The sequence below is a fragment of the Panthera uncia genome (genome assembly GCF_023721935.1).
Source record: "Panthera uncia isolate 11264 chromosome B3 unlocalized genomic scaffold, Puncia_PCG_1.0 HiC_scaffold_1, whole genome shotgun sequence".
Taxonomy (NCBI): Eukaryota; Metazoa; Chordata; class Mammalia; order Carnivora; family Felidae; genus Panthera; species Panthera uncia.
Genome location: NW_026057582.1, coordinates 1114094 through 1141504, shown reverse-complemented (window position 1 = coordinate 1141504; position 27411 = coordinate 1114094). Strand labels below are relative to the sequence as shown.

The 27411-nt window shown below is 48.9% G+C and overlaps 1 protein-coding gene and 1 long non-coding RNA gene across 3 annotated transcripts; one reads left to right on the top strand and one right to left on the bottom strand.

Moving 5' to 3' along the window:
• Window positions 1-22668: 22668 nt before the first annotated feature.
• LOC125909110 (uncharacterized) lies at window positions 22669-23809 on the bottom strand. Its single transcript, XR_007453537.1, has 2 exons — window positions 23537-23809; window positions 22669-23000 (listed from the first exon to the last, which is right to left on the bottom strand). It is a non-coding gene; the product is annotated as an uncharacterized LOC125909110 (long non-coding RNA).
• A 34-nt stretch (window positions 23810-23843) lies between these two features.
• On the top strand, window positions 23844-26918 carry LOC125909109 (uncharacterized). Of its 2 annotated transcripts, none has more exons than XR_007453536.1 (3): window positions 23844-23933; window positions 24788-24962; window positions 26742-26918. XR_007453536.1 is itself a non-coding variant. In XM_049612017.1 (3 exons), the coding sequence occupies exons 2-3, from the start codon at window positions 24843-24845 to the stop codon at window positions 26081-26083; spliced, it is 744 nt and encodes a 247-aa protein (XP_049467974.1). In that variant the 5' UTR covers window positions 23844-23933; window positions 24788-24842; the 3' UTR covers window positions 26084-26731. The 2 variants fall into 2 exon arrangements, 1 of the variants encoding a protein (XP_049467974.1); XM_049612017.1 differs by lacking the exon at window positions 26742-26918 and adding an exon at window positions 25460-26731.
• The last annotated feature ends 493 nt before the right edge of the window (window positions 26919-27411 follow it).

Genomic DNA, 27411 nt, shown 5'->3' with positions numbered 1-27411 from the left:
GGGACCTGGGGGGGGCCGCCGACCCGGGTGGTGACACTTGTAACTTAAGCATTCCTTCAATTGTGACATTCACGTCCGTGACGCGTCATGCCCTTTCCTACACATCAGGAGCCCGTGGCTGGGCGGTTTCCATCTGCGCCTCCCGCGGTCAGTCCCTGCTGCGGCCTGAGGAGAGGGGACCTTCAGGGTGTGGACTCTCTGGAAGGGACGTGGGGGCCTGTTGGTAACTTCCTTTTACCTTGAGGACGCGCTTCCTTGAACTCAGAGGAAAGGGGCGTTTCCCCAGCACTGAACTTTAAACGCAATTCACTTACAAAGTCCACATTTCACGCAACGGGCCTTCCCGAGGGCCGCAGAGGGACTTCGTGTCCTTTCCGGCAGCCTGGAGTTTGTAGAGCAGTTCGACAGAAAACCTGAGCAGTCAGAGCACGGCCCCCGCGTGACCCACACGGTCTCCCCGTCACCGGAACCTTCTGTCCATGCGGCCCCGCTGCCTCCATGAGCGAATCACCCCTGATTCGTTAGTGCTGACTGGAAGCCATACCCTACCCAGGTCCCCTAGTTCCCCTGCCTTCCTGTGCCCCCGGATCCCACGTCCCCCTCGTCACCCTCAGTCGGCCTGCCTCCCCGGGCCCCTCTGCACTGACGGTCACCCCGGGCCACGAGGTGTTCTAGCCCGCCAGCACTGGCAAGAAGCAAACCCCTTTCTGTCATACCTGACTTCATGCTAATGAGGTGGCCCCGGAGTCACTAGAAAGCCCCAGGATGGGGGCTGGCGGCCTGAGGAACCAAGTGCGACCTCCAGCCCCTGACCCCGGGGAGGCAACAGTGTGGGGATTGTGGGGATGGAGTCAGTCCCCGATGGCCAGTGATTCAACCTATGGATCGTGCCCACATGATGGGGCCTCCACCCTAAGTAACGGGTTCAGAGAGTTTCCTGGTTGGCGGCCGCGTCCACGTGCCGAGAACGTGGCATGCCCCAAACCCCACAGGGCAGAGCTGGCTCTCTCGGGGCCTCCCGCATCTTGCCCTCGGTGCCTAGTTATCTGGCCGTTTGCTCGTGCCCTTCACGATAGCCCTTCGAGTAAACCAGTAACCACGGGAACTTGCTTCCCCGGATCCCGTGAACTGTTCTAGCAAATGACGGAACCCGAGCACGCGGTCGCGGGATTCCCTGATTTGTATCTGGTCGGTCGGGCACAGGCCCACACTTGTGCCCAGGGTGTGGAGCGGGGGCGATCACGTGGGACCCGACCCTCGACCCTGTCCAGGTTATTAGCGTCAAGACTAAATCGTAGGACACCCTTGGGTGTCTGCAGAGCGTTGTGGGATTGCTTGGTGTGGAAAACCCCACACGTTTGGTGCCGGAGTTGCCCTGCGTATGTAAAAACATCCCGGCAGTGGGAGGTGTTGGTCTCAGACTCCCCTTGACCCGATGACCTGGACAATCTTGAGGAATACTGGTCAGGTATTTCCAAATTCTGCTGGAAGTTGATGTCTTGCTCATGGTGCTGGTGCTGTGGGTCTGGGAAGTTGTCGCAGAGGTGGTCACATCACTTCGAGGGAGCACACGGTCGACATGACATGTCACTGCGGGCCTCCGTCACCAGGCTGGGGTGTGTCTGTCGGGGTTCTCCACTGGAAAGTGACTCTTTCTGCCCCATCCACACTGTCCCTGGAAGGAAGTCACTCTGTGCAGCCCACACCTAAGAGACGGGCCGTCCCTTGATTGAGGAACCTCTTTGATGCAGAGCATCTGCATAAATTATGTGGAATTCTTCTGCATGGAGATTTCTCTCTCCTCCCCCATTTGCTTACTCAGTCATTTGAATCTGTTTATACCCGAGGATATTTATGTTAGTGTTTGGATTATAATCCGTTACTATTTGTTTTGCTAGGATTGTTCCAGATTTGGCCCCTGGGCCCTGCATCACATAGCATGCCCCCTTTGGCAAAGAGCTCGTTGGTTGAAGCCCCTCCTCACCCTTCCTTACTATAGGTTCGTCCCGTGCATTTCCCGCCCCAGTCCCGGGGTCCGCCATTTCTCCAAGGAGCACTCTTTCCATTTGCTGGAGAAGAGTGCTTAGAAGCCAAGAGCCAGACCCTGGGTGTGCTCACTGCTGCTGGGGTGGCATCGCTTCTCGGCCTCTCTGCCGACAGAGACGTGCGTGTGTGCTAATCCACATATGGATACGTCTCTGTAAATAATTTCGTAGTGATCATTTGTATCTAAAGCATGCTAAACACGAGGCCATGCTGACATTTCCACCTGTGATCTACGCCCCCTGGGTCATCCTCACTCTGCTCCTGTGTAAATTCTCCCTGCGATGTGAGAAGTCTGACTCCCATTTACCCCCGAGTTACTTACTGACCCGGTCTGTCTACACATACTGCGACATGGGACTGTGCCCCTGGACTCCTGGGGACAGCAGCTTTACCACCCAGAGTCCAGTACTTGGGGACAATTGCTCCTGCTGTGACTGTTGCAGATCCCACCCATTTCCCAAGTTACTTAGGCCAGCGCCTTCCCGCCCGCTCTCCTCCGCTGGGGCCGTCCCACATGTGTGCGCCACAGTTAAATCCTGTCGTCATAGAGTGTAGCCCTTCCTGGGAGCCCTTCAGCCTTAAACCTAAATTGTTGGCTTTTAACTAGCGTGCATGAAGGGTCGCTCTGAGCTGTAAAGTTCTATGGGTTTTGACCAGTGCATGATGTCCTATGCCCATGGTTACAGGATTGCACAGATCTTGCCTGTACTCCAAATGTTAGTCCCCCCCTTCCCCCAAGCACCTGGCATCCACTGACCCACTTAGTGACCATAGTTTTTCCTTTTCCAGAATGTCATACGGTTGGAATCAGACAGTGTGCAACCCTTCCAGACTGGCTTCTTTCACTTGTTGATATGCATGTAAGGCTTCTCGTATTTTCATGACTCGATAGCTCATTTCTCCTCGTTGCTGAATAATATTCCACGGAATGGAATTTATCCACTCACTGACTGAAGGAAATCTTGACTGCCTCCAGTGTGGGGTGATGATATGAAAACTGCCCTAACCATGCAGGTGCAGGTTTGCGTGGTTTGAGGGGGTTGTACGCTGAGGCTGCCGTTGCTGGCTGGTATCGTAACGTTATGTTTAGCTCGTAAGAAAGCGCAGAACTGTTTTCCAGAGCGGTTGTGCCATTTTGCATTCCCAGCAGCCATGAATAAGGGTTCTCACTGCTCCGTGTCCTAGCCAGCACTCAGTGCTGCCAGGTTCCTTTTTTATTTTAGCCATGATAATGACTGAGTAGCAGTATCTCTTTGTTTTGATTTGCAATTCTGTAATACGAGATGGGCCTGCGTCCTTCCTGCCATCTGCACATCTTCTTTGGTGAGCTGCCTGTTTAGCCCTTCCGCTCATTTGTAATCGGGATCTTTGTGTTCTGGTTGCTGAGCAAGATTTCTGTATATATTTGGGACAGAATTGAGAGACTGAACATACAAAGGGACAGACTATATATAAAAACAGGACTGTGGCCCGCAAGCTGCAGCTGCCATGGTCTATGGCAGCCGGCCTGCTCTAAGGCAGACCTATAGGAAGTCAGACCATCACCAGCAACAATCCAGGAAACCAAACTAACCCCTGTAGCCATCAACCCCAAAAGGTCCAAAGCTGAGACTTTATTTATAACTGACACTTCCTTACTTTTTGTCCCACTTCTAACTTGGGACCAATCAGAGAGAGCCAAATAGGCTTCCCTGAGCAACCCCGTGGGACGCCCACTTCTAGACCCCTGCGTCCCCAGCTCGGTCAGGGTCAGCCAGAGCTGCATGCCTGACCTGCGTTTTCCCACAAGAAACTTTTCCTGCTCCTCTGTCTGCCTTCGAGTGTCTGTCAGACACGAATGATGATGTCTCTTGCTATAACAAACTTTGAACAAATCGTCTTTGTCTCTTCTCATTTAGTTTGTCTTCCTTTATTTCCATGGAGTCCTTTATGAGATATGTGTTTTGCAAAGATTTCTTTTCTCTGTCCTCAGCTTGTCCATTCTCTTAACGTGTCTTTCTCAGAGCATAAGTTTTAAATTTTAATGAAATCCAACTTCTATTTTCCTTCATGGATCATACTTCTGGTGTTTTATCTAAACGTCATTGCCAGATCCAAGGTCCCTTAGAATCTCCTATGTCATATTCTAGAAGTTTTTGAATTTTACATTTTAGGGGCACCTGGGTGTCTCAGTCAGTTGAGCATTTGACCTCAGCTCAGATCATGATCTCGCGGTTCATGAGTTCCAGCCCTGCGTCAGGTTCTGGGCTGACAGCTCAGAGCCTGGAGCCTGCTTCGGATTCTATATCTCCCTCTCTCTCTGTGCCTCTCCCACTCACACTCTGTCTCTATTTCTCAAAATAGATAAATGCTAAAAAATTTTTTACATTTAGGTCTATGACCCATTTTGAGCTAATTTGGGGGGAGGATGTAAGATCTCTGTCTAGGTTGTTTCTGTGTTTGTAGGTGAATATCCAGTAGTTCCAGCACCCTTTGTTGAAAAGTCTTTCTTTTTTCCTCTGTACTTCATTTGTGCCCCCATGACAGATAAGTTGGTTATATTTGTGTGAGTCAGTTTCTGCCATTTTGTTCCATTTGTATATGTTATATATTGCTAGATCTCATTGGCTAATATTTTGTGGAGGATATTTGCATCTATGTTCATGAGTTATCAGTTTGTAGTTTTCTATCCTTGCTCTCTCTTTATCTGGCCTGGGCATTAGGATAATATTTGCCTCATAGGATAAATTAGGATGTGTTCCCCCTGCTTCTATTTGCTGGAAGCCATTGTAGAAAATCCGTACCATTTCTTCCTTAAACGTTTGGTAGATTTCACCAGTCAAGCTACCTGGGCCTGGGGCTTTTTTCCCCGGAAGGCTATTAATCATGGATTCAACTTCTTTAATAGACATAAACCTATTGATATTATTTATGCCTCCTTGTGTGGGTTTGGGTAGGTTGTGTCCTTCAAGAAATTTGTCCATTCCATCTAAGTCATCAAATTTGTGGGCATAGAGTCATCCATAGTATATTTTAATCCCTATGGGATCAGAAGTGGTCAGTGTGGCTCAGCAATCCTTAGAATTAACAGATTGAGACCCACCTGGGCCTGGGTCCACGGCTTGTGCATTGGCCTCAGAAGATTTGAGGCCACCTTTCCAAAGTTTGGCATGGGTTACTGGGTGTGCTCTGACCTTGCCTTGTTATTGAGTTTATTTTATTCCCAACTATAGCCTCCCATTTGGAATTAGCTTCTGGTATAAAATTGGATTCAAATCTTCCCCTTCAGTTTCATCCAGATCAAGGGGGTATACTGGTGTCCCAGTGGTGCCACCTTGAATCAGAGCCATCCTCAGGATTGGGGACCACAGCCAGGAGCATGGAGATGCGTGTCAACGAGGTGATAGGACTCGTCTGTGTCCCAGCTAAGCCTGTAGGGGCCTCAGAGGAAGCTGTTCTGAGTTAGTAGGATCCCCGGCAAATGATGTGGAGGTGGAAGGCTGGGAGGGCAGCCCCACCTGATGGGAAGTGACCAGAGCTTGGAGTAGTGGCTCTCAAACTTGCCTACATATTGGAACTCAAGAAAAATACTGATGTCTAGGCTCTGTGTCAGAGACCCTCACTTAATTGGTTTGGGGTGCCACCTATGTTCAGATACCTTGGATAAAGGTCCAAGCACAGGCACTGACTACATCTTGGGACATTTCACCTATATATGTGCCCAAATAATGGAAAGCATGGAAGGAAGGAATGTGTTGGGGCTCCTTGGGTGGTCACACCTTAGGAAGCCAAAGGGCTTCATTCGCCATAGGACAATGCTGCCTTCTTCACCTGTGAAGTCATCTACTGTCATCAAGAGAGCCTGGCAGAGCTGGTGTAGACCATTCCAAACCTGTGAGGTCATTGATAGAAGTTGTAACATGCTAAAGAGAACAAAACAAGCCTGATGGCTCCCACTCAGCCTTAGGAACATTTATTCCCTTAAACTTCTCAGTGGAAATTAAAGAAAGCCTCTGCCTGAGGGCCCTGGATGAGAAAGGAGTCCTCGGATGTCATGGCTGTCAGTCTGCTTAGGTGTAAAAGAAACATCGCCCGCAGGAAGGGGAAGCTATGGCTGGGTTGTTTGCACAGGGCTCGACTACAGAGGCACCTGGTTTTGCCTTTTCCTGCCTGGAGTCTGTGGTCTGGCTTCAATCCCAGATAAATGTCGGAGAGAACCCAGAACAAGCTCTAGAGTGTCTGAATGCAGCCAAACAAACAGAAATGCTACTATGAGATTAAGAGAAATGAACAGAATGTACAGGCTCGCCTGACTGAAAAGTCCAGCGGTAGTGACTTCAGACACAGCTCAATCAAGGTACTCTGATCTGCCATCAATTGGCCTCCACCTTTGCCTTCTACTCTCCTCTGCATTGGCCACCTCCTCCCCGCAGGGTTTCTATTCATGGTAGCAAATGGTTTCTGCCATTGTCAGACTCAAGTCTTCCCAGCTTGGCAGCCCCAAGGGGAAGGGAATGTATATGCTTCTCACCTTTCAATGTCCATTTCCCCTTCCCCCATTGGAATAGAATTTTGAGCAAAACCCATAAACCTAATTACCTATTGACTGTCTACCTAGGCCTGCTGGAATCTTCTGTGAGCTCCACCAGACCTATTTGTCATAGCTCTCCACCCTGCTGTCTGCTCTACATGAGCAACAGCCACAGATTCGCCTTGCCCTCTGTATTCTAGAAAGGTCTGGTCAGTGAGAGGCTCCGGCAGGAAACTGTGGTCACATTATTTATTCCTCCATCTCCCACGTGTCGGCACTGCCTCAAGCTGGCTGTGTTACTTGTCCAGAGTTCACACTTCCTGTCACAGCAGCCCTCTCCACCTGCCTTTCCCTGTCCTGCCTCCTCCCCTCACCCTTCAGACAGGAGGGGTCATGGTCCTTGGTTGTTACCAGTTCGGGGTACAGCACTATCACTTGAGGGCTCCTATATCCCACCCACTGTTAGACTGTGCTCTCTGAATCCCCTCCCCCGGAATGCTGATAGTTGCCCTGGGTGCACAAGGAAAGGCTCTGGCCGGTCAGACGTGCACAGAAACAAAGTGGGAAGCCTCCCAGGCCACACCCTGCAAGGAAGAGGTGTGCATCCCACCACTCGTCTTGTTTGGAAAGTGGATTCAACGAAAAGCCAACTTGGACCCGTGGATGAGAACACCCTAGGAATGATAGCAAGACCCAGGACTCTTGCATGCTCCGGATGGCAGAGCCACCAAACCAAGTCAGATGAAGCTATTATTGGGGTATTTCAGCCATGGTGATTTCGGGCCTCTGTCCCTGCAGCTGAACCCATGTTCTGGCCACACAGCAACCCTCTCTTTCTCAATAGCTTCTGTCAATGTTCCAGAATCGTCTCTCTGGCCTCGAGCCACATCTCTAATCACAATCCAATCGTTATGGCCAAGGAAACGGAATATCCTTACTGGCCAAGCCTGGGTCCATCCCTGGAGCTGGAGCTCTGTTACAAGTACAGGGGGGATTAGTGCTGGGCAAACCAAGGCAACTGTCCCTTGTAGTTGTGACCACAGCCACATTGAGCACCTCCTACGTGCCAGGCACCTGATACCCATGGTCTCATCATTGTGCTATTTTATTCTTAACTCTTGTCCTTCCACGGACTTGTCCACGGACTTGTCATTCAACTGGGCTTCCTTGAGCAGTTCTTGCCTGCGTCTCCCATCAGTTGCAGTAGAGGGTGAGGTTCATCTGGGCTGGCCATCCAAAATGGCAACAGTCAAACCGAAAGCACAGCTGCGGCCTCAGACCAGGCTGCACACAGCCCCTTGACGTGGTTTGGGCTTCTCACAGAAAGGTGGTCCCAGTGTAGTGGTCCCACATTTCCTACATGGCAGTGGTTTCCAAGGAGTGGGAAGAGGAAGCCATCCGGTCCGTTGAGGGCTATGCCCAGAACTGCCATGGCATCACTTCTAACACATGCTTTCTGGCAAAGAAGCCTCAGGGCCACCCAGTTTCAAAGCTGTTTAGAAATACGTTGTTCCACCCCAAAGTCGTAGTGGCAAGTCCACACCGCAAAAGGGAATTGTGGGAATGGAGATATCGTGGCAGCTGTCTTTGGGAAATACGGCCTGGTGCAGTCTGCCCTCTGGCCACAAGTCTCATCCCTCCCCCACACAAGATATGCTCCCCCCCTCAACCAAGACCCCAAAGTCTCATCCCATTACAGCATCAGCTCAAGGTCCAGGGTCCTACTCAGTTGGGTCTGTGTGTGCATGAGACCCCTCAAGTACAACACCTCAAATATGGTTCTTCTTTATGAAGACCTGTATGATACAAGTGATCTGCCCCCTCACACCCAACATGAAACGAGGGCATGGGATAACTGTTGCTTCAGTCCTAACCAAAAAGGGGCCTCACAACCCTAAAATCCAGCCGGGTGCATTGTACTTTGATTCAGACAAGTTCTGTTCCCTGAAAGTGACTCTCTGTGGTTCTGGCTCTACTCTTTGAACTCTAAGCTGTATTCCTAGAACGATTTCCTTGTTTTCCATAACAAATGGCCCACATTTTCAGCTGAGTCCTTTCCTCAGCCTGCTTTCCACCTTAGGAAGCTGAGGGCTCAAAGGCTTTTGGTTTTGAACTCTTTCCCTTGCAGCCTAGGCTGATATAATTTGTTTACAAATTGTGTGGTTTTCTTATATATCAACTTATAATCTCTTAAGACAGGCTCTTCTCTACCTTGGGTTGAGAATCAGGGTATATGGGACATCACCCTTAAGACTCTACAAAACCTGATTTATAGGAAAGAGTCTACAAGAGTGGCTCCCAACTGGAGGTGATTTTGCTATTGCCTGAAGAACATGTGGCAATGTCTGGAGACATTTTTGCTTTTCACAAGTGGTGAGGAGCTGTCACATAGTGAGTAGAGAGCTCATATGATGCTAAACATCCAATACTGCACAGAAGAGCTCCCTACAAAAGGGAATTATCCATCCCCAAAAGTCAATAGAACCAAGGTCAAGAAACGCTGGTCTACAGAAATTGCCCTAAAATATTTCTAAATTCTTAAGTAAGCATCTTATAGTCACATGCTTATCTTCATTTTTACCCTGAAACATCTTGCTGTGCTCAATTTGATCTTTACCTTGTAGCCCCTCATTACTTTGAGAGTCTTTTGCTGTCTTGAGAGGCTGAAAATGAAGAAACAACTTTATTTTCAAATCCAGTAAGTCCTAACAATAGCACATGACTACTCACTTCATGAAACTCCTTCAAATTTGCTGTTTATTATGTGATATTATAATAATAAGCCATCGTGAAATAAAAGCCAACTTAAGAAATGAACGTGGGAGTTCTTTCCCCTCCTGGATGGATGGTTAAGATGTGTTCCCGGAGCTGCTGATGCACAGAATTTGACAACGGAGCCAACACCAAAGAACCAAAGCTGATGCGTGTATCATGTGACAAGGCTTGAGAAATAAACTCATTATTGTGTACCACCAGTAAGGTGGCAGAATTGAGTTCTTACCACTATTCCCCACAGGGAATATCCATTTTGACAATTACTCATGGATGGGAGTACCTTTGTGGGAGTCCATGAGTCAAGTGGAGAAGTTCCAGCACACTACTAGAGAAAAAAATACAATCGACACATTGAAAAAGTGACCTTCCCTACATCACCCCTCTGTAGCCAGTATGGCTCAATGCCAAGAGAGACCTCCCCCCAGCCAATGATTTCTCCCATGTGGTAAAGTAAGAGCATGTGAATGAGTGCCCAGGTTTCCCGGTTGTATGAGATGCTACCCAAAAAGCCCACTACTTTCTTCATCCACCCAGAATGGTGAAGTGATCTGCAAAGCTGAGGAGTTGAGGAAGGCTGGGAACACAGCAATCAGGACTCAGAACTCATCAGATCATACTCACACTTCAGGGACTCCATCAGGAAGACTGCCCACAAGCCAGTGGGTACATCTTGCTTGCAGAACCCCTCAGTGGCCCACGGGCACCCCCAGTGGCTCATGCACCTCACCTACCCTCCTCTTCTGCGGCTGGCTCCCTGCCGATCCTCCCATGGACAGCAAGTGTGAGCCTTTGCAGACAGCTAAAGAGCATGTACAGAAAACCAGCCCAATTCTGTGGGATTTGGAAAAGGCACACAAACTTGAACGTTCCAGGGCACCACCCTAGGCAAACAAACAGAAGGCTCTCAGCACCTGACTCTGCAGGATCACTAGAAAACATACAATCTCCAAACTTCTTCTCAAGAGGAAACAAGAAGTGTAGAGTGGGTGCATTCATAAGAAAGGTCTGATTAAGCCTCAGAATCCCTAGCCAGGCTGACTGGTGAAGACATCTCTTTCCCAAAGCCAGTTGGAGGTGACTGCCTCTCCAAATGTGAACACAGCAACACACAGCTTCAAGGAACCTGAAAAAAAATCAAGAAAACATTATGACATCATGAAAGGAGCACAATATATTTTCAGCAACTGACCTCCCCAAAATGAAGATCTATGAGTTACCAAATGAAAAATTCAAAACACCTGTTTTAAGGAATCTCAGTGAGCTACAAGAAAACACAAATTGACAACTCAAAGAAATCAAGAAAATAATACATGAACAAAATGAGAACAGAGAAATAGAAATTATAAAAAATGACACAAACAAAAATGTGATGGTTAACAAGAGGGGAGATGGGCAGGGGGAAGGGGGAAACAGGTGATGGGGTTTAAGGAGTGCACTTGTCATGATGAGCACTTGTCATGATGAATGGAAGTGTTGAATCATTGGATGGTACACCTGAAACTAATATGACACTGTATGTTAATTAACTGGAATTTAAATAGAAACTTTAAAAAATAGAGTATTTAGAGCCCCACCCCACCCCCCCAAAAAAACCTCACAAAGAACCAAACAGAAATTCTGGAGCTGAGGAAAAGAATGAATGAAATGAAAAATGCAATCAAGAGCATCAACAGAAGACTAGATCTAAGCAGAAGAAAGAATCTGTGAACACAAGCATAGGTCATATGAAATCATCCAGAGAAGAAGAAAGAATGAAGAGTGGAGAAAACGTATGAGAAGGATAGGACATCATCAGATGACCAAAAGACTTATTATGGGAGTCCCAGGGGGAGGGGGAAGGGGTACAAAGCTTATTTCAAGAAATAACAACTGGAAAATTTCCAAATCTGGGGAGAGATAGGGACACCCAAGTGCATGAAGCCCATAGTTCTCCAAACAGATTCAACCTGAGGCGGACTCTGCCGAGACACGTGAAGGAAAAAACTATCAAGGGGCGCCTGGGTAGCTCAGTTGGTTGAGCTCCAACTTCAGCTCAAGTCATGATCTCACAGTTCATGAGTCTGAGCCCTGCATCAGGCTCTGCACTGACAGCACAGAGCCTGCTTGGGATTCTCTCTCACTCTCTCTCTCTCTTTCTCTCTCTCTCTCTCTCCTCCTTCCCCCATACATGCTCTCTCTCTCAAAAATAAATTAAAAGGAAAGAAAATAACTGTCAAAAAATCAAAGGCAAAGAATTTCAGAGCAGCAAGAGGAAAGAAACTCATTACATACCCCCATTAGGTGATCAGCAGATTTCTCAGCAGCAACCGTGCAGAGTGGGGTGAGATATTCGAAATGCTAAAAGAAAAAACTGCCATCCAGGAGTACTTTTTCAGGCAAGCTGTCCTTCAGAAGTGGAACGGTAAAAAATTTCCAGGCAAACAAAAGCTGAGGAAGTTCCTCACCACCAAACCTACCTTACAGGAAATGCCGGAGGGAGTTCTTCAAGATAAAACAAAAGGACATCAACTAGTAAACTAGGAATGTGAAAAACTACGAAAGTATAAAGCTCACCGGTAAAGGTAAGTATATACATAGTCAAATTCAGAATAAAGTGTAATGGTAGTGTTTAAATCAGGTAGCTCCAGGGGCACCGGGGTTGGCTCGGTCTGTTAAGTGTCCGACTCTTGATTTCGGCTCAGGTCATGATGTCATGATTTGTGGGTTTGAGCCCCGCGTTGGGCTCCACACAGTCAGTGCGGAGCCTGCTTGGGATTCTCTCTCTCTCTTCCTCTCTCTCTCTGCCCCTACCCCACCCATGCTATCCCTCCCCCCCCCCGCCCCCGTCTCAGGAATAAATAAATATTTTTTAAAAATCAGTTAACTCTAGTAAAAACGGTAAAGGAAAATGTATTAAAAGAAACATAGCTCGCACAATTTGTTAATGGGTAACATTAAAAATGTAAATTGTGACATCAAAAATATAAAATATGGGGGCACCTGGGTGGCTCAGTCAGTTAAGTATCTGACACCTGATCTCAGCTCAGGTCCTGATCTCAGGGTTGTAAGTTCAATCCCCGTGTTGGGCTCCACGCCGGGCATGGAGTCTACTATATAAAATGTGGTGAGGAGTATAAATACAGAGTTTTTTTTTTTTTATGTGATTGCAGTTAAATCATTGTCAGCTTAAAACGGACTGTTATAACTATAAGACACTTCATGTCAGCCTCACGGTAACCACAAAGCAGAAATCAATGGTAGATGCACAAAAGGTAGAGAAAGGAATCAAAAGTCGGCACTGCAGAAAATTATCAAATCATGAAGGAAAACAGTAAGGAAGAAAGGACCTACAACCCACCCAGGAAAAAAAAAAATTGGCAAGATGGTAATAACAAGTGCTTACCTGAATAATTGTTTTCGATGTAAATGAATTAAATTCTCCAATCAAAAGATGCAGAGCGGCTGAATTCATTTGTTTTCAAAAACCCAACTATATACCTTCCTGAAGAGATTCAATTCAGCTTCAAGGACACACATAGGCTCAAGGTGAAGCGACGGGGGAAGATACTCCATACACGTGAAAACCGAATGACAGCAGGTTATCCTTAGACAAAACAGACTTGAAGTCACAACCTGGAACAAGAGACAAAGAAAGTCACTATATGGCGATTACGAGTTCAGTTCACCAAAAGTTTGTAATGACTGTAAATGCATATGCGCCTGACATCGGAGTGCCTAGGCACATCAAGCAAATAACAGATCCGAAGGGAGAAATAAACAGCAGTGTAATGGTGGTAGAAAACATCAGTAGCCCACGTTCAGTAATAGCTCATCCAGACAAAACACAGACGCTGGGCTTGAACTACACTTCAGACCAAACGGACCCAACGGGCACATACAGGGCACTCCGTCCACCAGCAGCAGAATGCACATTCTTCTCCGGGGTCCACATAACATTCTCCAACATAGATCATGTGTGAGGTCACTAAACAAGTCTTAGCAAACTTAAGAAGACTGAAATCATATCATGTATCGTTGCCGACCATGACGGTACGAAACTAGAAATCAATCACAGGAGGGAAGGTAGACAGTTCACAGATGTGTGGAACTTACACAACCTACCCAATTGGAGAGGTATTTGCAGACCACTTAGCCGACAGGGAGTTAGTACCTAAAATATACAAGAAAATCATACAACTCAATAGAAGAAAACAGAATCCAATTTTTCAACGGGCAAAGGACCTAAACAGACAAGTTTCCAAAGACACAGAAATGGCCCACACGAAAAGGTGCTCAATGGGGCTAATCATCAAAGAAATGCTTGCAGATCAAAACTACGGTGAGATACCATTTCGCAACCACTAGGACAGATGGTCCAGAAAGACAAGAGGTAATAAGCGTTGGTGAGGATGTGGAGACTCTAAGTTGGCACAGTCGCTCTGGGAAACAGTATGAAGTCTCCTCCAAAAATTCAAAATGGAGCTACTCTATGACCCAACAATCCCTTCTGAGTGTGTAGCCAAAGGAAATGACATCAGCATTCCCAAGAGATATCTGCACCGCACCACCATGTTGATGGCCACGTTATTTACCGCAGCCAAGACTTGGAAACAACCTAAATGTCTATCAACAGATGAATGGATAAAGAAAACATTCTATGCAATGGAATATCTTTCAGCCATTAAAAAGACAGTGAAATCTTGCCCCTGTGACAACATGGGTAACCCTAGAGGACATTATGCTAAGTGAAATAAGCCAGAAAAAGAAAGAGAAATACTGTGTGATCTCACTCATATACGGAATGGTTAAAAAAAAAAAAAAGCCACGTTCACAGAAACAAAGTAGAATGGCGGAAATAGGCAGGTGTTGGGCAAAGGGTACAAATTTCCATTTGGAAGATGAATAAGTTCTGGGGATCCGGTGGACAGCACGGTGACTATGTATTTCGTGCTTGAGTATGCTTGCTAAGAGTAGAAGTTAAATGTTCTCACCACACGCACGCACGCTCACACACACACAAAGGTAATTATGTGAGTTGATAGATCGTGTTCATTGCGATAATCATTTCACAACGTGTGTGTATATATATATATCAAATCATCACATTGTATACTTTAAATATATACAATTTTATCAGCCCAATAAAGCTGGGAAAAAGGAATAAAATGACCAAGACCGTTAAATCTACCTGCATACCCCATCCTTACCCCATCACCCCGTCGACCCCAACGCCAGGCCCCTGGATAAGTAACTGTCATCTGAATTTGTGTTTACCATTCCCCTCGCTTTGCTGTAGAATTTTATCACACATGTATCCTTAAAGGCACATTGCTTTATTTTGGTTTGGAGGTCTATAAAAATAATATCATGGCATGAATATTTTCCAGAACCTTCCTGTTTTTACCGGGCATCGTTTCTAAGACGATGCCGAACCTGACTATATTTCGTTTCTTATTGCTATATAATATTCCACTGTATTGCTATATCACAATTTATGTATCCACTCTTTTGCTTATGGGAATATGAGTTATTTCCAGATTTTTGCTCTCATGCACAGTACTGCTCTTAACGTTCTTGGATATAGCTTCTGGCACACATACGCCAAAATGTCTCTAAGCTCTATTAACTAGGACTGAAACGGGTGAGTCATAAGCACGCTTATCTTTAACTCCACAGGATATCAAACCGTTTTCTCAAGTGTGGCACCAACCCGACCAGATGGGCAACACGGGTCTCACAGTCCCAGGTTGGGCAGCGCTCTAGGAGGATGGTCACGTCGTGCGTAACCCCACCCGAGCTGCGGTGACTTGGGATGAGGGTCCTGCCAGGTGGGCAACCCTCTCTGGTAGCCGGCAAGCACTCCTTAATGTGGAGCCTTGGCAAATCACGGCGCCTGACTTAATCACTTATTGTGGGGGCCTCCGCTTCAAAGGCTCTCTCTCCCTCTCCCTCCAACCCCCACCCCTAACCTCGTTTTGTGGCCACACCGGTGCTGTGTAATTCCCAGGCCTTGCGTTTTGAAGGTTGTTCAAACTTTCCTGGTCCTTGTAGCTGAAGGGCGTCCTGTGAGCCTAACGGGAGCCACCAGGGCGGGTCTGGGCACAACACGGTTGTTAATGAGCCGAGACCCGCATGAGACAGGTAAAGAGCGGGCAGAGTCTCCAGGGCGCACCCACACCTCCAAAGAGGCAAGTGGGGTAGCTGACCAGGCCTGACGTGAGCGGGGGGCGGGGGGGGGGGACAGGAAGCTCCCCCTACCTGCCGGCCGCCCCCCTGCCCTGGCGTAACCTGACACTCCTCATCTGTCCACCTTCCTGGTACCCAGCCAGCTCACCACGTTTGAAAAAGCCAGGAAATAGAAGCTTTGCAGAAACCTAAACTTCTGGGGAAGAGTGGGCCCAGAGCAGCCTCCGGCATCCGGACCGCAGCTGCTCGAGCGTCTTGCACCATTCCCAGCCCTTCGTCCCCGGCTCCCACGCTAGTGTCCCCCCCAACCCGTGAGAAGCTCCAGGAGGGGGCTCGAGGTGCCTGTACTTGGGGCGCCCCGAGCTCAGCTCCCGTGGGGACCTCCACGATCAGACACCCGCGGCGAGACCTCTGCGCCCAACCACGCGGTCTGGTCCCCGTTCGACACAACCGTCCCGAACGGGCGCTGCCCGGGCTTGACGGCATCCGTCCCCTCCACGAAGTCTAGGGACGGGAAGGTGGTGGGCGACTTGGCCGGGGCCCAGGGCTACGCCTCCTCTGCCAAGTGGCTGGGCGTCTGGGCCCCGGTCGTAGGCCCCCCCTTCGGATCATCGCCTTCATCGTTATCTTCACCCCTGGTTCACGGGTGATTTTCCGAGCAATTTCAGAGATCATAAAAGGTTATGGAAGTTACTAGTAGCTGCCCGTGGACTGAGACTGTCACTCCCCTCACTGCATTTTATGTACACGTCAGTCTGCAGTTGTATCTTCTAGATTTATTCTTTTGATGTTGACTGACTACTCCTGCTGCCTCCTCCATTAACTAGTCTGTTGTCCATTTTCCTCTTGGTTTGTTTTCTTATTGAGTTTTTTTATGTGTTAATAACACATGTTATTAATCCTGTGTTGTTTGTGGGCTGCTTCCGTCTTTTCCCAAATTCTGACCTGTCTTTTTACTTTATGGAGTCTTTGGGGAGAAAGTTTATAATTGTATAAGTCAACGTCTAATGTCTAATAAAATCTCTGAAAATTCTTCTCCACGAATGTCACGCCCACTCCTAACCTTCTCTATTTTCATAAGGTTTTTGGAATGAGAGGTCTGTTGAGAGGGCACCTGGTGGCTCAGTCAGTTAAGCGTCCAACTCTCGACTTCAGCTCACATCATGATCCCAGGATCATAAGATCGAGCCCCCCCATTGGGCTCAGCGCTGGGCGCGGAGGCTGCTTGAGATTCTCTCCCTCTCCTTTTGCCCCTCCCCTGCTCACACACATTCTCGCTCTCTCACTCTCTCTTTCTCTCTAATTTAAAAAAAAAGAATTAGAACTCTACGAGGAACAGACATTCGTATGTCTCATGCAATTCAATTCACAAACACGGTACACTTCCCCACTTAACTTCTTTTTTAAACATCTTCCAGAAGATAAACTTTTCTAAAACTTGCTCTTTTTTATTCAACTTATTCCTACGTCTATTTGGTGGAGTTTTTTAACTGTATACTTTTAATCTTTTCATTGCCAGTGTACAGAAATACAATTAACGTTTGCTCATTGATCTTGGATGGGACACTTCATTCAACCTTCATTATTAATGTATCTGTAGAGCCTTTTGAATTGTGCTATATACACATCATGATAATGTCTTACTTTCCAAAGAAATTCTTTCTTGCCTTATAGACTAGGGCCTCCAGTACCAGGCTGATAGAAGCAGCGATAGTAAATATATTTTGTTGATTCTTTTGAAGGCAATGCCTCTGGTGCTTCACGGCTAAGAATTACGTTTGCTGTAAGTGAACAATACCCTTTATCAAATTAAGTTAGCTCCCTCTTATTTCTAGTTTTCTAATAGAGTATTTTCCCCCTAAAGAGATGTAAACATTCATCATTTTATTTTCTGTGCCTACTGAAATGATTGTATGTACTTTCTCCTTTACTAAGTTAGGGTGAGTGAATTCGATTTATAGACATTCTAATGTTACATGACCTTATATCCTCGGGATAAAGCCTGGTTGTATTTGCTTAGGAATTTTTGTGTTTTTGTTCTTTTCCTTTTTTGTCGTACCTTTGTTTGCTTGTGATATCAAGGTTATTATTGCCTCATGAATAAGTTTTGTGACCAACTTTCTAGTCTTTGAGTTTGTGAAAGACCAGAATAATCTGTCCTTGTACATTGCAATAGAACTTTCCTGGAAAACCAGCAGGCTACAGTGTTTTTTTAAGAGATAGGTTTTAGCCCTGATTTGATTTTTTAATTGTTGTAAAATTGTTCAGATTTTCTTTATTCCTGAGTCGGTTGTGGTAACTTACGTTCTTCTAGAAATTCAGCCATTTCATCTAAGTTTTCAAATATATTGGCAAAAGCAATATTTATAATATTCTATGACCATATCTTCTGTATATGTTATTTTATCTTTTTTATTCTTAATTTTTTTTTTTTTTTTTTTTTTTGCATTTTAGCTCTTTTTTTTCCCCAGGAATCTGGCCAGATATTTGTCTGTTTTATTTATATTAAAAAAATTTTTTTAATGTTTTATTTATTTTTGAGACAGAGAGAGACAGAACATGAGCAGGGGAGGGGCAGAGAGAGGGAGACACAGAAGCCGAAGCAGGCTCCAGGCTCCGAGCTGTCAGTACAGAGCCCGATGTGGGGCTTGAACTCACAGACCGTGAGACCATGACCTGAGCCAAAGTCAGACACTTAACCGACTGAGCCACCAGGCGCCGTTTTATTTATATTTTAGTAAACATTTGGTTTATTTGAAACTTTCTACTGTTTCTTTGTGTCCTAGTCCATTCATAGTCATATCTTTATTTTTATCTCCCTTCGACCTTTTTTTCCTTTTCTACTTCTTTACTACTATTTTTATTCTTTGTCTTATCTAAGGGCTTAACTCATTTTCAGCCTTTATATTTTTCTAATATAAGCATTCAAGGCTATAAATTTCTTTCAAAATACTATTTTCATGGCTTCCCACAAGTTTGCCATGTAATATCTTCATTATTGTTCAGATCAAAAGATTTTCAAATAAATGTGTTATAATATTTTATTTAACTCATGATATATTTAGAAGTATGGTTATTAATTTCTTTGAGGGATTTTAAATTTACCTCATTACTAACTTCTGACTTGATTACATTATGGTGACGGAAAGTGATCTGTATAATCCCAGTTCTTTGAAATTCATTGCAATTTGTGTCGTGGCTAAATGGTCAGTACTCTGTTCCATGTTTTTGGGTTTTGTTTTTTTTTTTTACCATTTTATGTATGCTATAAAGAAATATGTATTCTTGAATGGATGAATGCAGAGGAAGATCCCTTACCATTTTTATCATTTTAGTATTTGTAAGTGATGTCACCTTTCTCAGTCCTGATATTTGGTGCTATCAATTGCCCTCTGCATACTGCCTTAGTAGTGTGCAACAAATTCTGATATGTTGTGTTTTCATTTTAGCTAGATTAAAATACTTCACAATTTCTCTTTGAATTCCTTCTTTGACCCATAGGTTATTCATAAGTGTGTTATATTTAGTTAAGTATTTGTGCATTTTCCAGATTTCCTTTTGCCGCTGATCTCTGACTTAAATCCGCTATAGTCGGATAAAAAGCTTTGTACCATTTGAATACTTTTAATTTACTGAGACATTGACTTACTGCAGACGGTCTTAGTGAATATTGTGTGCACTTGATGAAAATGTACCTTCTACTCGTTGTGCAGAGTATCTTAGAAATATCAACTAGGTCAAGTTGGTTGATAGTTTACAAGTCTGCCTTTGATGGGTCTTTTTTTTTTCTATCAATTATCAAAAGAGGAATAAAATTATGGATTTGTCCATTTCTTCTTACAGTTCTACCAATATTGGTTTCATGTATTTTTAAGCTTTGTCATTAGGTTCATGGACATTTAGGATTGTTATATCTTCCTGATTAATTCATACCTTTATCACTATGAAATGGCCTTCTTTATACCTAACAATAATCATTGTTCAGAAATCTAGTATTAATATAGCCACGTGGTTTTCTTTCAACTAGTGTTAGCATGCTAGGTCTTTTCCCCATCTATTCTAACTTGTGTCTTTATATTTAGTTTTTGTTTCTTATAGGAAGCATACACTTGTGCCTTGCTTTTTTCTGAACATCTTTGTCTTTTAATTCAGGTGTGTAGACCATTTTCGTTTAGTGTGAATATTGATGTGATTAGGTTCTAGCCTTTCATCTTGCTATTCATTTTCATCTATCCCAACCCAAAGGGGGCTCTGGGGAAGATCAACAGATTTGAATGGACACTTAACCGAAGATGATAATTAGAGTGACAGATAATGAAAGCATATGAGAAGATTCTCAGCATCACTTTTCATTATGAAAATGCAAACTACAGCCGCAAGGAGGCACCACTGCAGACTTATTCAAAGTCCTCATCCTTAGCTAGTGCTGGTGGGGATGTAGATGAGCTGGAATTCCCACATGCCACTGGGGAGAATGTAAACTAGTACAAACACATTGGAGAACAGTTCCCAGCCTTTTAAACAGGTAAGCATACCTACCGTATGACCCAGCCGTCCTCTCCCAAATACTTACCCGAGAGAAAAGGAAGCCTTATGTCCATACAAGTGCCTGTACGTTTATGTCCCTATCAGCATATTTGTCACAGTCCAAACCTGGAAGTAACTAGAATGTCCACCAACAGGGGAAGAGATAACTTGGAATGGAATGCTAGTCAGCAATAAGGAGGCATGAACTGTTGGTAGATGTTACAACAGGGAGGGATCTCAAAACGATTATGAATGAAAGAAACCAGACACAAAGAGTACATACTTTATGATTCTATTTGTAGGAAATTCTGAATATTCAAACTAATCTGCAGTGACAGAAAGCAGATCAGTGTTTTCCTGGGGAGGGAGGAGTGAGGAAAGAGGTAGAAAGAACAGGATTTAACAAAGGACATGAAGATACTTTTGTTCATCTTCGTGATTGTAATGGTGGTTTCATAAACATATATATGTCAAAACTTATCAAATTGTACACTTTAAATATGTGCAGCTAATTGTATGTCAATCATATCTCAATAAAGCTCTTTTTAAAATACATCTTAAGCTTAGAATTTATCACCAAGAGAATACAAATAAGAATGAGGTCTTCCAAAACACTAGAGAAAATAAAATAGTAAACAGCTCACAAAGCCAAAGATGGGGAAAGAACAAGGAAAACAGAGCATAAATAACAGATGTCTCAACAAACATGTCTGTTTTGACAATACTCTAAATAAAACAATCCAAATAGGCACTCTTTGCCCAAGGTACACCTAAAATAAAATACTTGAATGTTCAAAAGGAAAGGATAGCAAAGACGTGTTGTGAAAACCACAAGAGAAAGGGTCAGTAAGATGAAGGTCAGGGAAGGCTGAAAAGGACAGACAATAATTTGGTCTGAGGAATTATTCAAGACCCAATGAAGGCATAACAGTGATTAACCTTTAAGCAGCAAATAACTCACCATCAAAATCTATAAAGCAAAAACTGTAAGAAATACCACAGTAAATTAATAGCTAAAATGTGAATGTGAAGTCCTGAAAATGTTAACCCCAAGGCCCAAGTTACATAAATCATGTTTTGTTTAGTTCTTTCGAGGGCTGGTAGCTGCATACCTGTAGGAACTTGACCCAAATGGCCGAGTCTTCCACAGATTTGCCTAAGAGGGAATTAGCATGCTCTGCAACTCAAATATTTTTCGCCAACATAAATGCCTGTATTAAAGCAGTCAAGAATAAATATCCACACCTGCCATTGCAGTGTGGTGAGACTATAACAAGAATGCTGACGATAATGAAGCCAGACATCAGCCGAGCCCCACCACTGTTTGCAATTTTGTTAGCCTCGGGCCCTGCACAAGCTCCGTGATCCATTAAAAGTCAGGTGGGTGCCTCTCACCCTTCTGCAAATCCCCAGGGGGTTACACCCAAGGCCGCTGACCCCAGTCCTTCCACAGCTCCCAATACTGTTCTCCTCCCTGAGTCGAGGCAAACCCAGATGCAGAAATGCAACCCTTTTCCTTGTTTCTTCAAACCCTCCTCCCAGAGCCCCTGTGTGGCAGCCAAGTCCACTAAGGTCCGGGGAAGAGGAAGGAGTTTGAAGCTCAGATGGTCAAATGCCTCACACATCTAACCCCAGGATCCACCGAGCCCCCGTGTGTAGGGCCTTTCCCTGTGGTCAGAGCTCCTGCTTCCTTCCCGCCAAGCCTCGTCCAGCTGAGCCGAACGTCTCCCATCCCTCCCATCCCTGTCTCTCTCTCCAGTCTTCTCCTTTGGCAGCTCTTTGGGCCTCCTCCCTGAACAAGGATGACTCCGGTGCAGGAGGTAACAAAATGTCCCTCGCACCTGCTTCAGAAAAAGTCCGTAAGACAACACGTGGCCTCTGCCAGGTCCTGGCCGCCTCCGGCTTCCTTACATCACGGTGTTGAGCCCTGTCCCAGCTCTGGAGGCACGTGTACTGCTGTCAGCCCCGATCAAACGGGGACACTGAAGCTGGGAGAAACTGAGACACATGACCGAGATCACAAAGGCAGTGTGCAGCCAGGATCCAAAACGGGATTCTCCTGCCTGCGGACGCCGGGGGCAGGAGGCTGGGTATTTAAAGACGCAGATTCCTGAGTATTTTTGCAGCACCCCCAGCACCACGGCAGCTGCTCCATCTGGCTCGGGGTCGCTCTGTGTCACACCAGGCTTGACTCAAAGGAGGAGAGAGCGAGACAGAGTGTGTGTGCACGTGCGAGAGCGTGCATATGCATGTATGTGAAAGCGTGTGCAGGCGTGTTGTGTGTGTGCGCGTGTCCACGAACACTTAGGTCTGGGGACCGAGGTCCCTACCCTCGCCCCCACCTCGATGGCTATGTCATTCCTCTCAGGCAGCCCAAGGGGAAGGCGGGCCCCCCACAAGCCGCACCCCTGCTGAGTGACTCTCCCCTTGACAATGAGACGGGGCAGTCTCAGAGGTGATCTGGGTTTGTGCCCTCCCTCGGACTGTAGGCACGCCACCAAGGCTGGGATGGCACTAACCCCCATCCCTCAGGTTGTGGGAGGGGGAGACGGATGAGTCTGAAACAGTAAGTATGGCTTTGGAACCAACTTGGCTCTTCTGATGACAACGTGCCTTGTTCCAGATGGTTCCTGTGCCTGTTCTCCTTCGTTAGCATGCTAATTTATTCTGACTCATCGCGAAACTGCTGCAGGCAGGGCTGGCGCACACCTCAATGCCACAGCAAGACCCGGGGGCCCGTGATTCCCAGCTGGAACAGGAGCCCTCCCTGGGGGCTGTCACCAACACCGCGTATATAGAGAACAGTTGGGGACAAGGCCTCAGTGGCAGCCTGAGCAGGCTGTAATTTCCCCTCCGGTGGCCCTGACATTCTGCGACAGGATCGGGAGGGCAAGGCTGGAGACACAGGCTCTGCGAACGTTCACGCCAGAAAGTTCCGGATAGCGCACAAACGTAAGTTCAAACATAACGGAGGCATCTGAAACAAAGACCCGAAGCAGAGTCGGGAACCTGACATCTCTCGTCCGTCAGCGCGGGCGAGAGTCGGGCGGGGCAGAACCTCCAGTGTGGGCCCAGGCCCCGGGGTGACACCTTTGTCCTCTGGTCCCAGGGGGTGCCGTTCACCAAGGCCCCTGCACTGGGGCACGCGGGAGTGCCACCACAGACCCCCCACTTCCCACTGTGCAAGCCACGGCTCAGCCCAGAGACATTTCCTGGTCACCAGGATTGGCCCAGACTCTGCAAGGGGCACCCAGGGACGCGGTGTGACCTCTCAGAGCAGCCCTGCAGCTGTGAAGTCCGGGCAAACACCTGGCCTCGAGCAGGACAGCCCTCGGCCCGGGAACCAGGCCCCCAGCAGTCAGCTGACCCGGGACAAGCCTTCCCTGCCTTGCCCCCACTGCACCCTGGGCACTGCTGGGATTCTCCCCAGGTCTGGCTTGTCCCCTCACCCCATCCCAGGGTCAGCTTCTGGGACACCCAGCCTACTGTCCCGTCCTACTGGGCAAAACTCACCGACATGGCCACCCTGACCGCTTGGGCCTGGAAAACAGGTATCCATTCGATCCTGGCCCAGGTTCCCAGGTAAAACCCCGGGTCCCCCACGGCTGGCTTCCTGCCCAGGCCTCCCCAGGTCCCCTCCCACCGAGGGCTGCTGGCTGCCCTCCTCGACCTTGGGGCTCCCTGCCCCTCAGCCCTCCGCGGCAAGGAGTTCCCGGCCCCCTGGGAGACAGAGTGACAAAGTTGCCAGGGCACGGTGAGCAGGCTTCTGGAATCCCCCAGAGCTCCATCGCATTGTCTACAGCTTCCTGGCAGTGGGAAGGGCCCCTTCCGTGAGGGGGAGGGAGTCTGAGCCGGGCGCTGGGGGCCCCCCCAGCGGGGCCGCCCTCGGTGCTGGCGAGGAGTCTGGAAGGTGAGCACGGCGCAGGTCCTGAGACCCTCCCCCCCAACTCCTGGGAACGTGATGCAGGCAGAGGGCCGTGTGGGGGAGGCCCCAGGGACCAGGATGCCCGGGGCGGGCAGAGGCCAGAGCCCGTTGGCGTCCTGGGTACTTGGTGACCCTTGAGGCCCGGCCCCGCCTGCACTTCCTGCTGGGAACAAGCACGTCCAATCAGGCCGCTGATTGGCTGCAGGGCGGCCGCTCGCTCGGGTCTGTCGCCAGCCACTGGCATCCCTCGGGAGAACCCCCACCGCCCGGGCCGTAGGAGCGGGCTGCCCTCGGCTCCAGGAAAAAAGGAGACGGACGGACGAGCAGGAGGCTGTGCTGTACCCTGTTCTGTCCACGGCACCCACACAGAACAGCGTCCCTCCTCCGGAAAACAGGCGTCGTAGGCGGAGGGAGCGTGACCATCCACCCCCGCTGGCCGGGGACAGTCCCGGGCGCGTCTGGGGCCCTTAGTAGTTGTTGGAAGCACCGCTGTCCCCCGCTGTCCTGCCTGCACAGGACACCGTCTCCCAGCTCCCGGCGAGCAGCCGAAGGCTTAGTGTGGGAGGAAGGTGGGGGAGGCGGGAAGCAGCCTGGCTGGGGTGGCAGACTGGGCGGGACCCCCGTGCAAGGTGATTTCCGAAGCGCAGAGGCTTGGACCTCGGGGCCCCGGGAGGGAGCCACGGAAGGGGCAACACGTGACATAATCAGCAAGGTCTTCCGGTGGGACCCACCAGCCAGCCACGGGGATACCTCCTCCTTGCAGGGGTGGGGGAGGGGGCTGTCATGTCGTGGGGTGACCTGTCCTCACCCCAGCTGCTGCACCCCCAACTCTCTGGCAGGAATCCGCGTTATCGCTCGGTTAACGCACGTTAAGCGGAGCACAGGCGCTAGACGATGAGCCACGGCCACCGACCGGCCACAGAGGAAGTGAAGGAGGGACGTCCGCACTCACCGGTGCCGGGGGAAGTGCCAGGACACGGGGAGACCGTTGACCACAAGGCTTCCGGGAGTCAGGTCGGGGCTCTGTGGCTGCCACCCGGACGCTGTGCCGGCGGGAGGGGCTCGCACGCACGGCCCCCAGGCCGCACGGCCGAAGCCCGAAGTTCCCCCCCCCTTCCTGGAGGGATTTGGGGACAGAGGCACGACCCCCCGGTCTTTGCCCCGGGAGTGCACTCACCGGGGGCGCAGCTGGTCACCCGCAGGTGGACGTGGGTGTCGAAGCCCCCGGTCCTCGGGCGGGAGACAGCCCGGCACCTGCCGCCCCGCGTGCAGGCAGATGGGGGCAGGGCTTCCTCCCTGCGCTTGTCTCAGGCACGTGCCACAGGCTGGCCCACAGAAGTCCGGATTGTTCCACGGTGACCCGGGCCACGTGCGGACTTCCCCGTGCGGCCCGTGGTGCCTGCCAGAGGGTGGGAGATGGGCCCCATTAGGAGTCTGACCTCCCCACGGGGCTGTGTGTCCGGGGGTCTGGCGGCCTGGGACTTGTCAGGACATCCCTCCTTGTCCCCCAGCTGCTAAGAGAGACGTGGCAGGCTCAGGGGCCTTTGTGGGCGCGGAGGAAAGGACGCACGGAGGAGTGCCCCCAGCTCCACGCGGCGCAAAAGCGGACCCCACGGATGGTCTCCGGTGACCAGGGGCGTCCCCGGAGCCGGACAGGTGGGGCCGATGGGAATTCGGTGCAGGCCACTGCCGGGGCCCCTGTGGGCCGTGGGTGCCTGACGGTGGGACACCGTTTGCCGAGGTGGCCCAGCTGCCCGGGGTGGAGGGCGTTGTCCCGGCCACCGTGCCATCGGCCCGGCTGCGCCCACTCTGCTCCATCACCAAGCAGGTGTACCGTGTGCCCTTCAGGAACCCGCTGCCGCCCCTGGGGCCTCTTCCACGGCCAGCGGGGGAGGGGGTCCAGCCGGAAGGGGCCCAGTTCACAGATGGCCCTATGTGGTCTCAGACTGTGCCAGAGTCAGCGAGGGTCCCCACCTGTTGCCTGCTCCCCAGAGCTCCACGGGGCCTGTTACCCGTCCACGGACCCAGCGCCCTGTCTCGGGTCTGCTCCCGCCATGGCCCGCACGGCCCCCAGGGTCTGCGGGCCCCTAAAAGCCTCCAGCAACACCACACGAGATCCTCGAAAGCCCATTTAAAGCTCATGGTAATTACTTCCAGGGGGTTTATAGCCCCAGAGAGTCTCGTAGCCACGCCCCGCCGTCCAGGAAGGCGATATTTCATCATCAAGGACGCGACCCTGGGTATTTACAGACGGTAATGAGACTGTCCACTGCTCGATGTTGCCATAAATAAGCAGGAAAGTGCTGAGTTTCACGCAATTCTCCCTGATTGCCTGGAAGGCGTCATTATTTTAATAAAAAAACTAATCAGCCAGCCTCCCCAGATCTCAGGCTCGGTGTTAATTACAGAGGGGCTGGCGGGCGGGAGCAGCGCCTCGATGTCACGGGGGTGGGGGCTCTCTCGTGTTGAAAGGAGGGAATTCAAAGAAAGAGGAAGAGTGTGCTCGCCTTCAAAGTAGCGGTGACGATGCAGGATGTCCTTGTGACCCCCGGCACGGACACCATTACCCCCACAGGGGGTTCAAGGCAGCCACACGCCTTTCTCCACGCCATGGTCCCCCGGGGTAGCCGGAGAGGGCCCCGCGGAGCCGTGTGGCCAATTCCACGGGAGCAAAGTGCCCGGCTGGGCTCCTCAGAAAGTGCAGGGAGGCGGGGAGACTTGGTTGTCAGGCTTCCTTCCCTTTTTCACTCCCCTCTGTGCTCTGCCCTGCTCTTCCCCCTGCTGGGAGCACAGGTGCGATGCTGGAGGTGCAGCAGCCCTCTTGTGACCATGAGGCTGTAAGCAGGACAAAAGCTGCATCGGGGACCGCTGAACAGAAAGACGGAAGGTATCTGTGAGCTGGGTTTGGAGGCCGCCTGCTCTGCTGCATGCTTCTCGTGCCACAAGAGACATAAAGCCCATTTCATGAAACCGTTGTAAGTTGGGTTTTATTTAATCCCTAAGCGGTGTGTCCAAGAATAATTGTTACTAAAAAAAAAAAAAAAAAAAACCCAAAAACAAACAAACAAACAAACAAAAAACGGGGTATCTGGGTGGCTCCGTCAGTTAAGTGTCCGGCTTCAGCTCAGGTCATGATCTCACGGTCCGTGGATGGGTTCAAGCCCCACACTGGGCTCTGTACTGATCGCTCAGAGTCTGGAGCCTGCTTCAGATTCTGTCTCTCTCTCTCTCAAAAATAAACACTTAAGAAAATAATAAGGCCACTGGAGAAGTTTTAAGTGGACTCATTTGTAACTGCACCGCTCCAGGTACCTGGACCCCACGTCTTCCTGGGCACACGGAGGTCGGGGGCGGGGCTGGCTGTCTGACTTGGCTGGGCCGGTGACGTCGGGCAGAAGTGATGTGTCACTTCTGGGAGGCACATTGAGTCGTCAGTCTCTCTCTTGTCCTGTTTCGACAAACG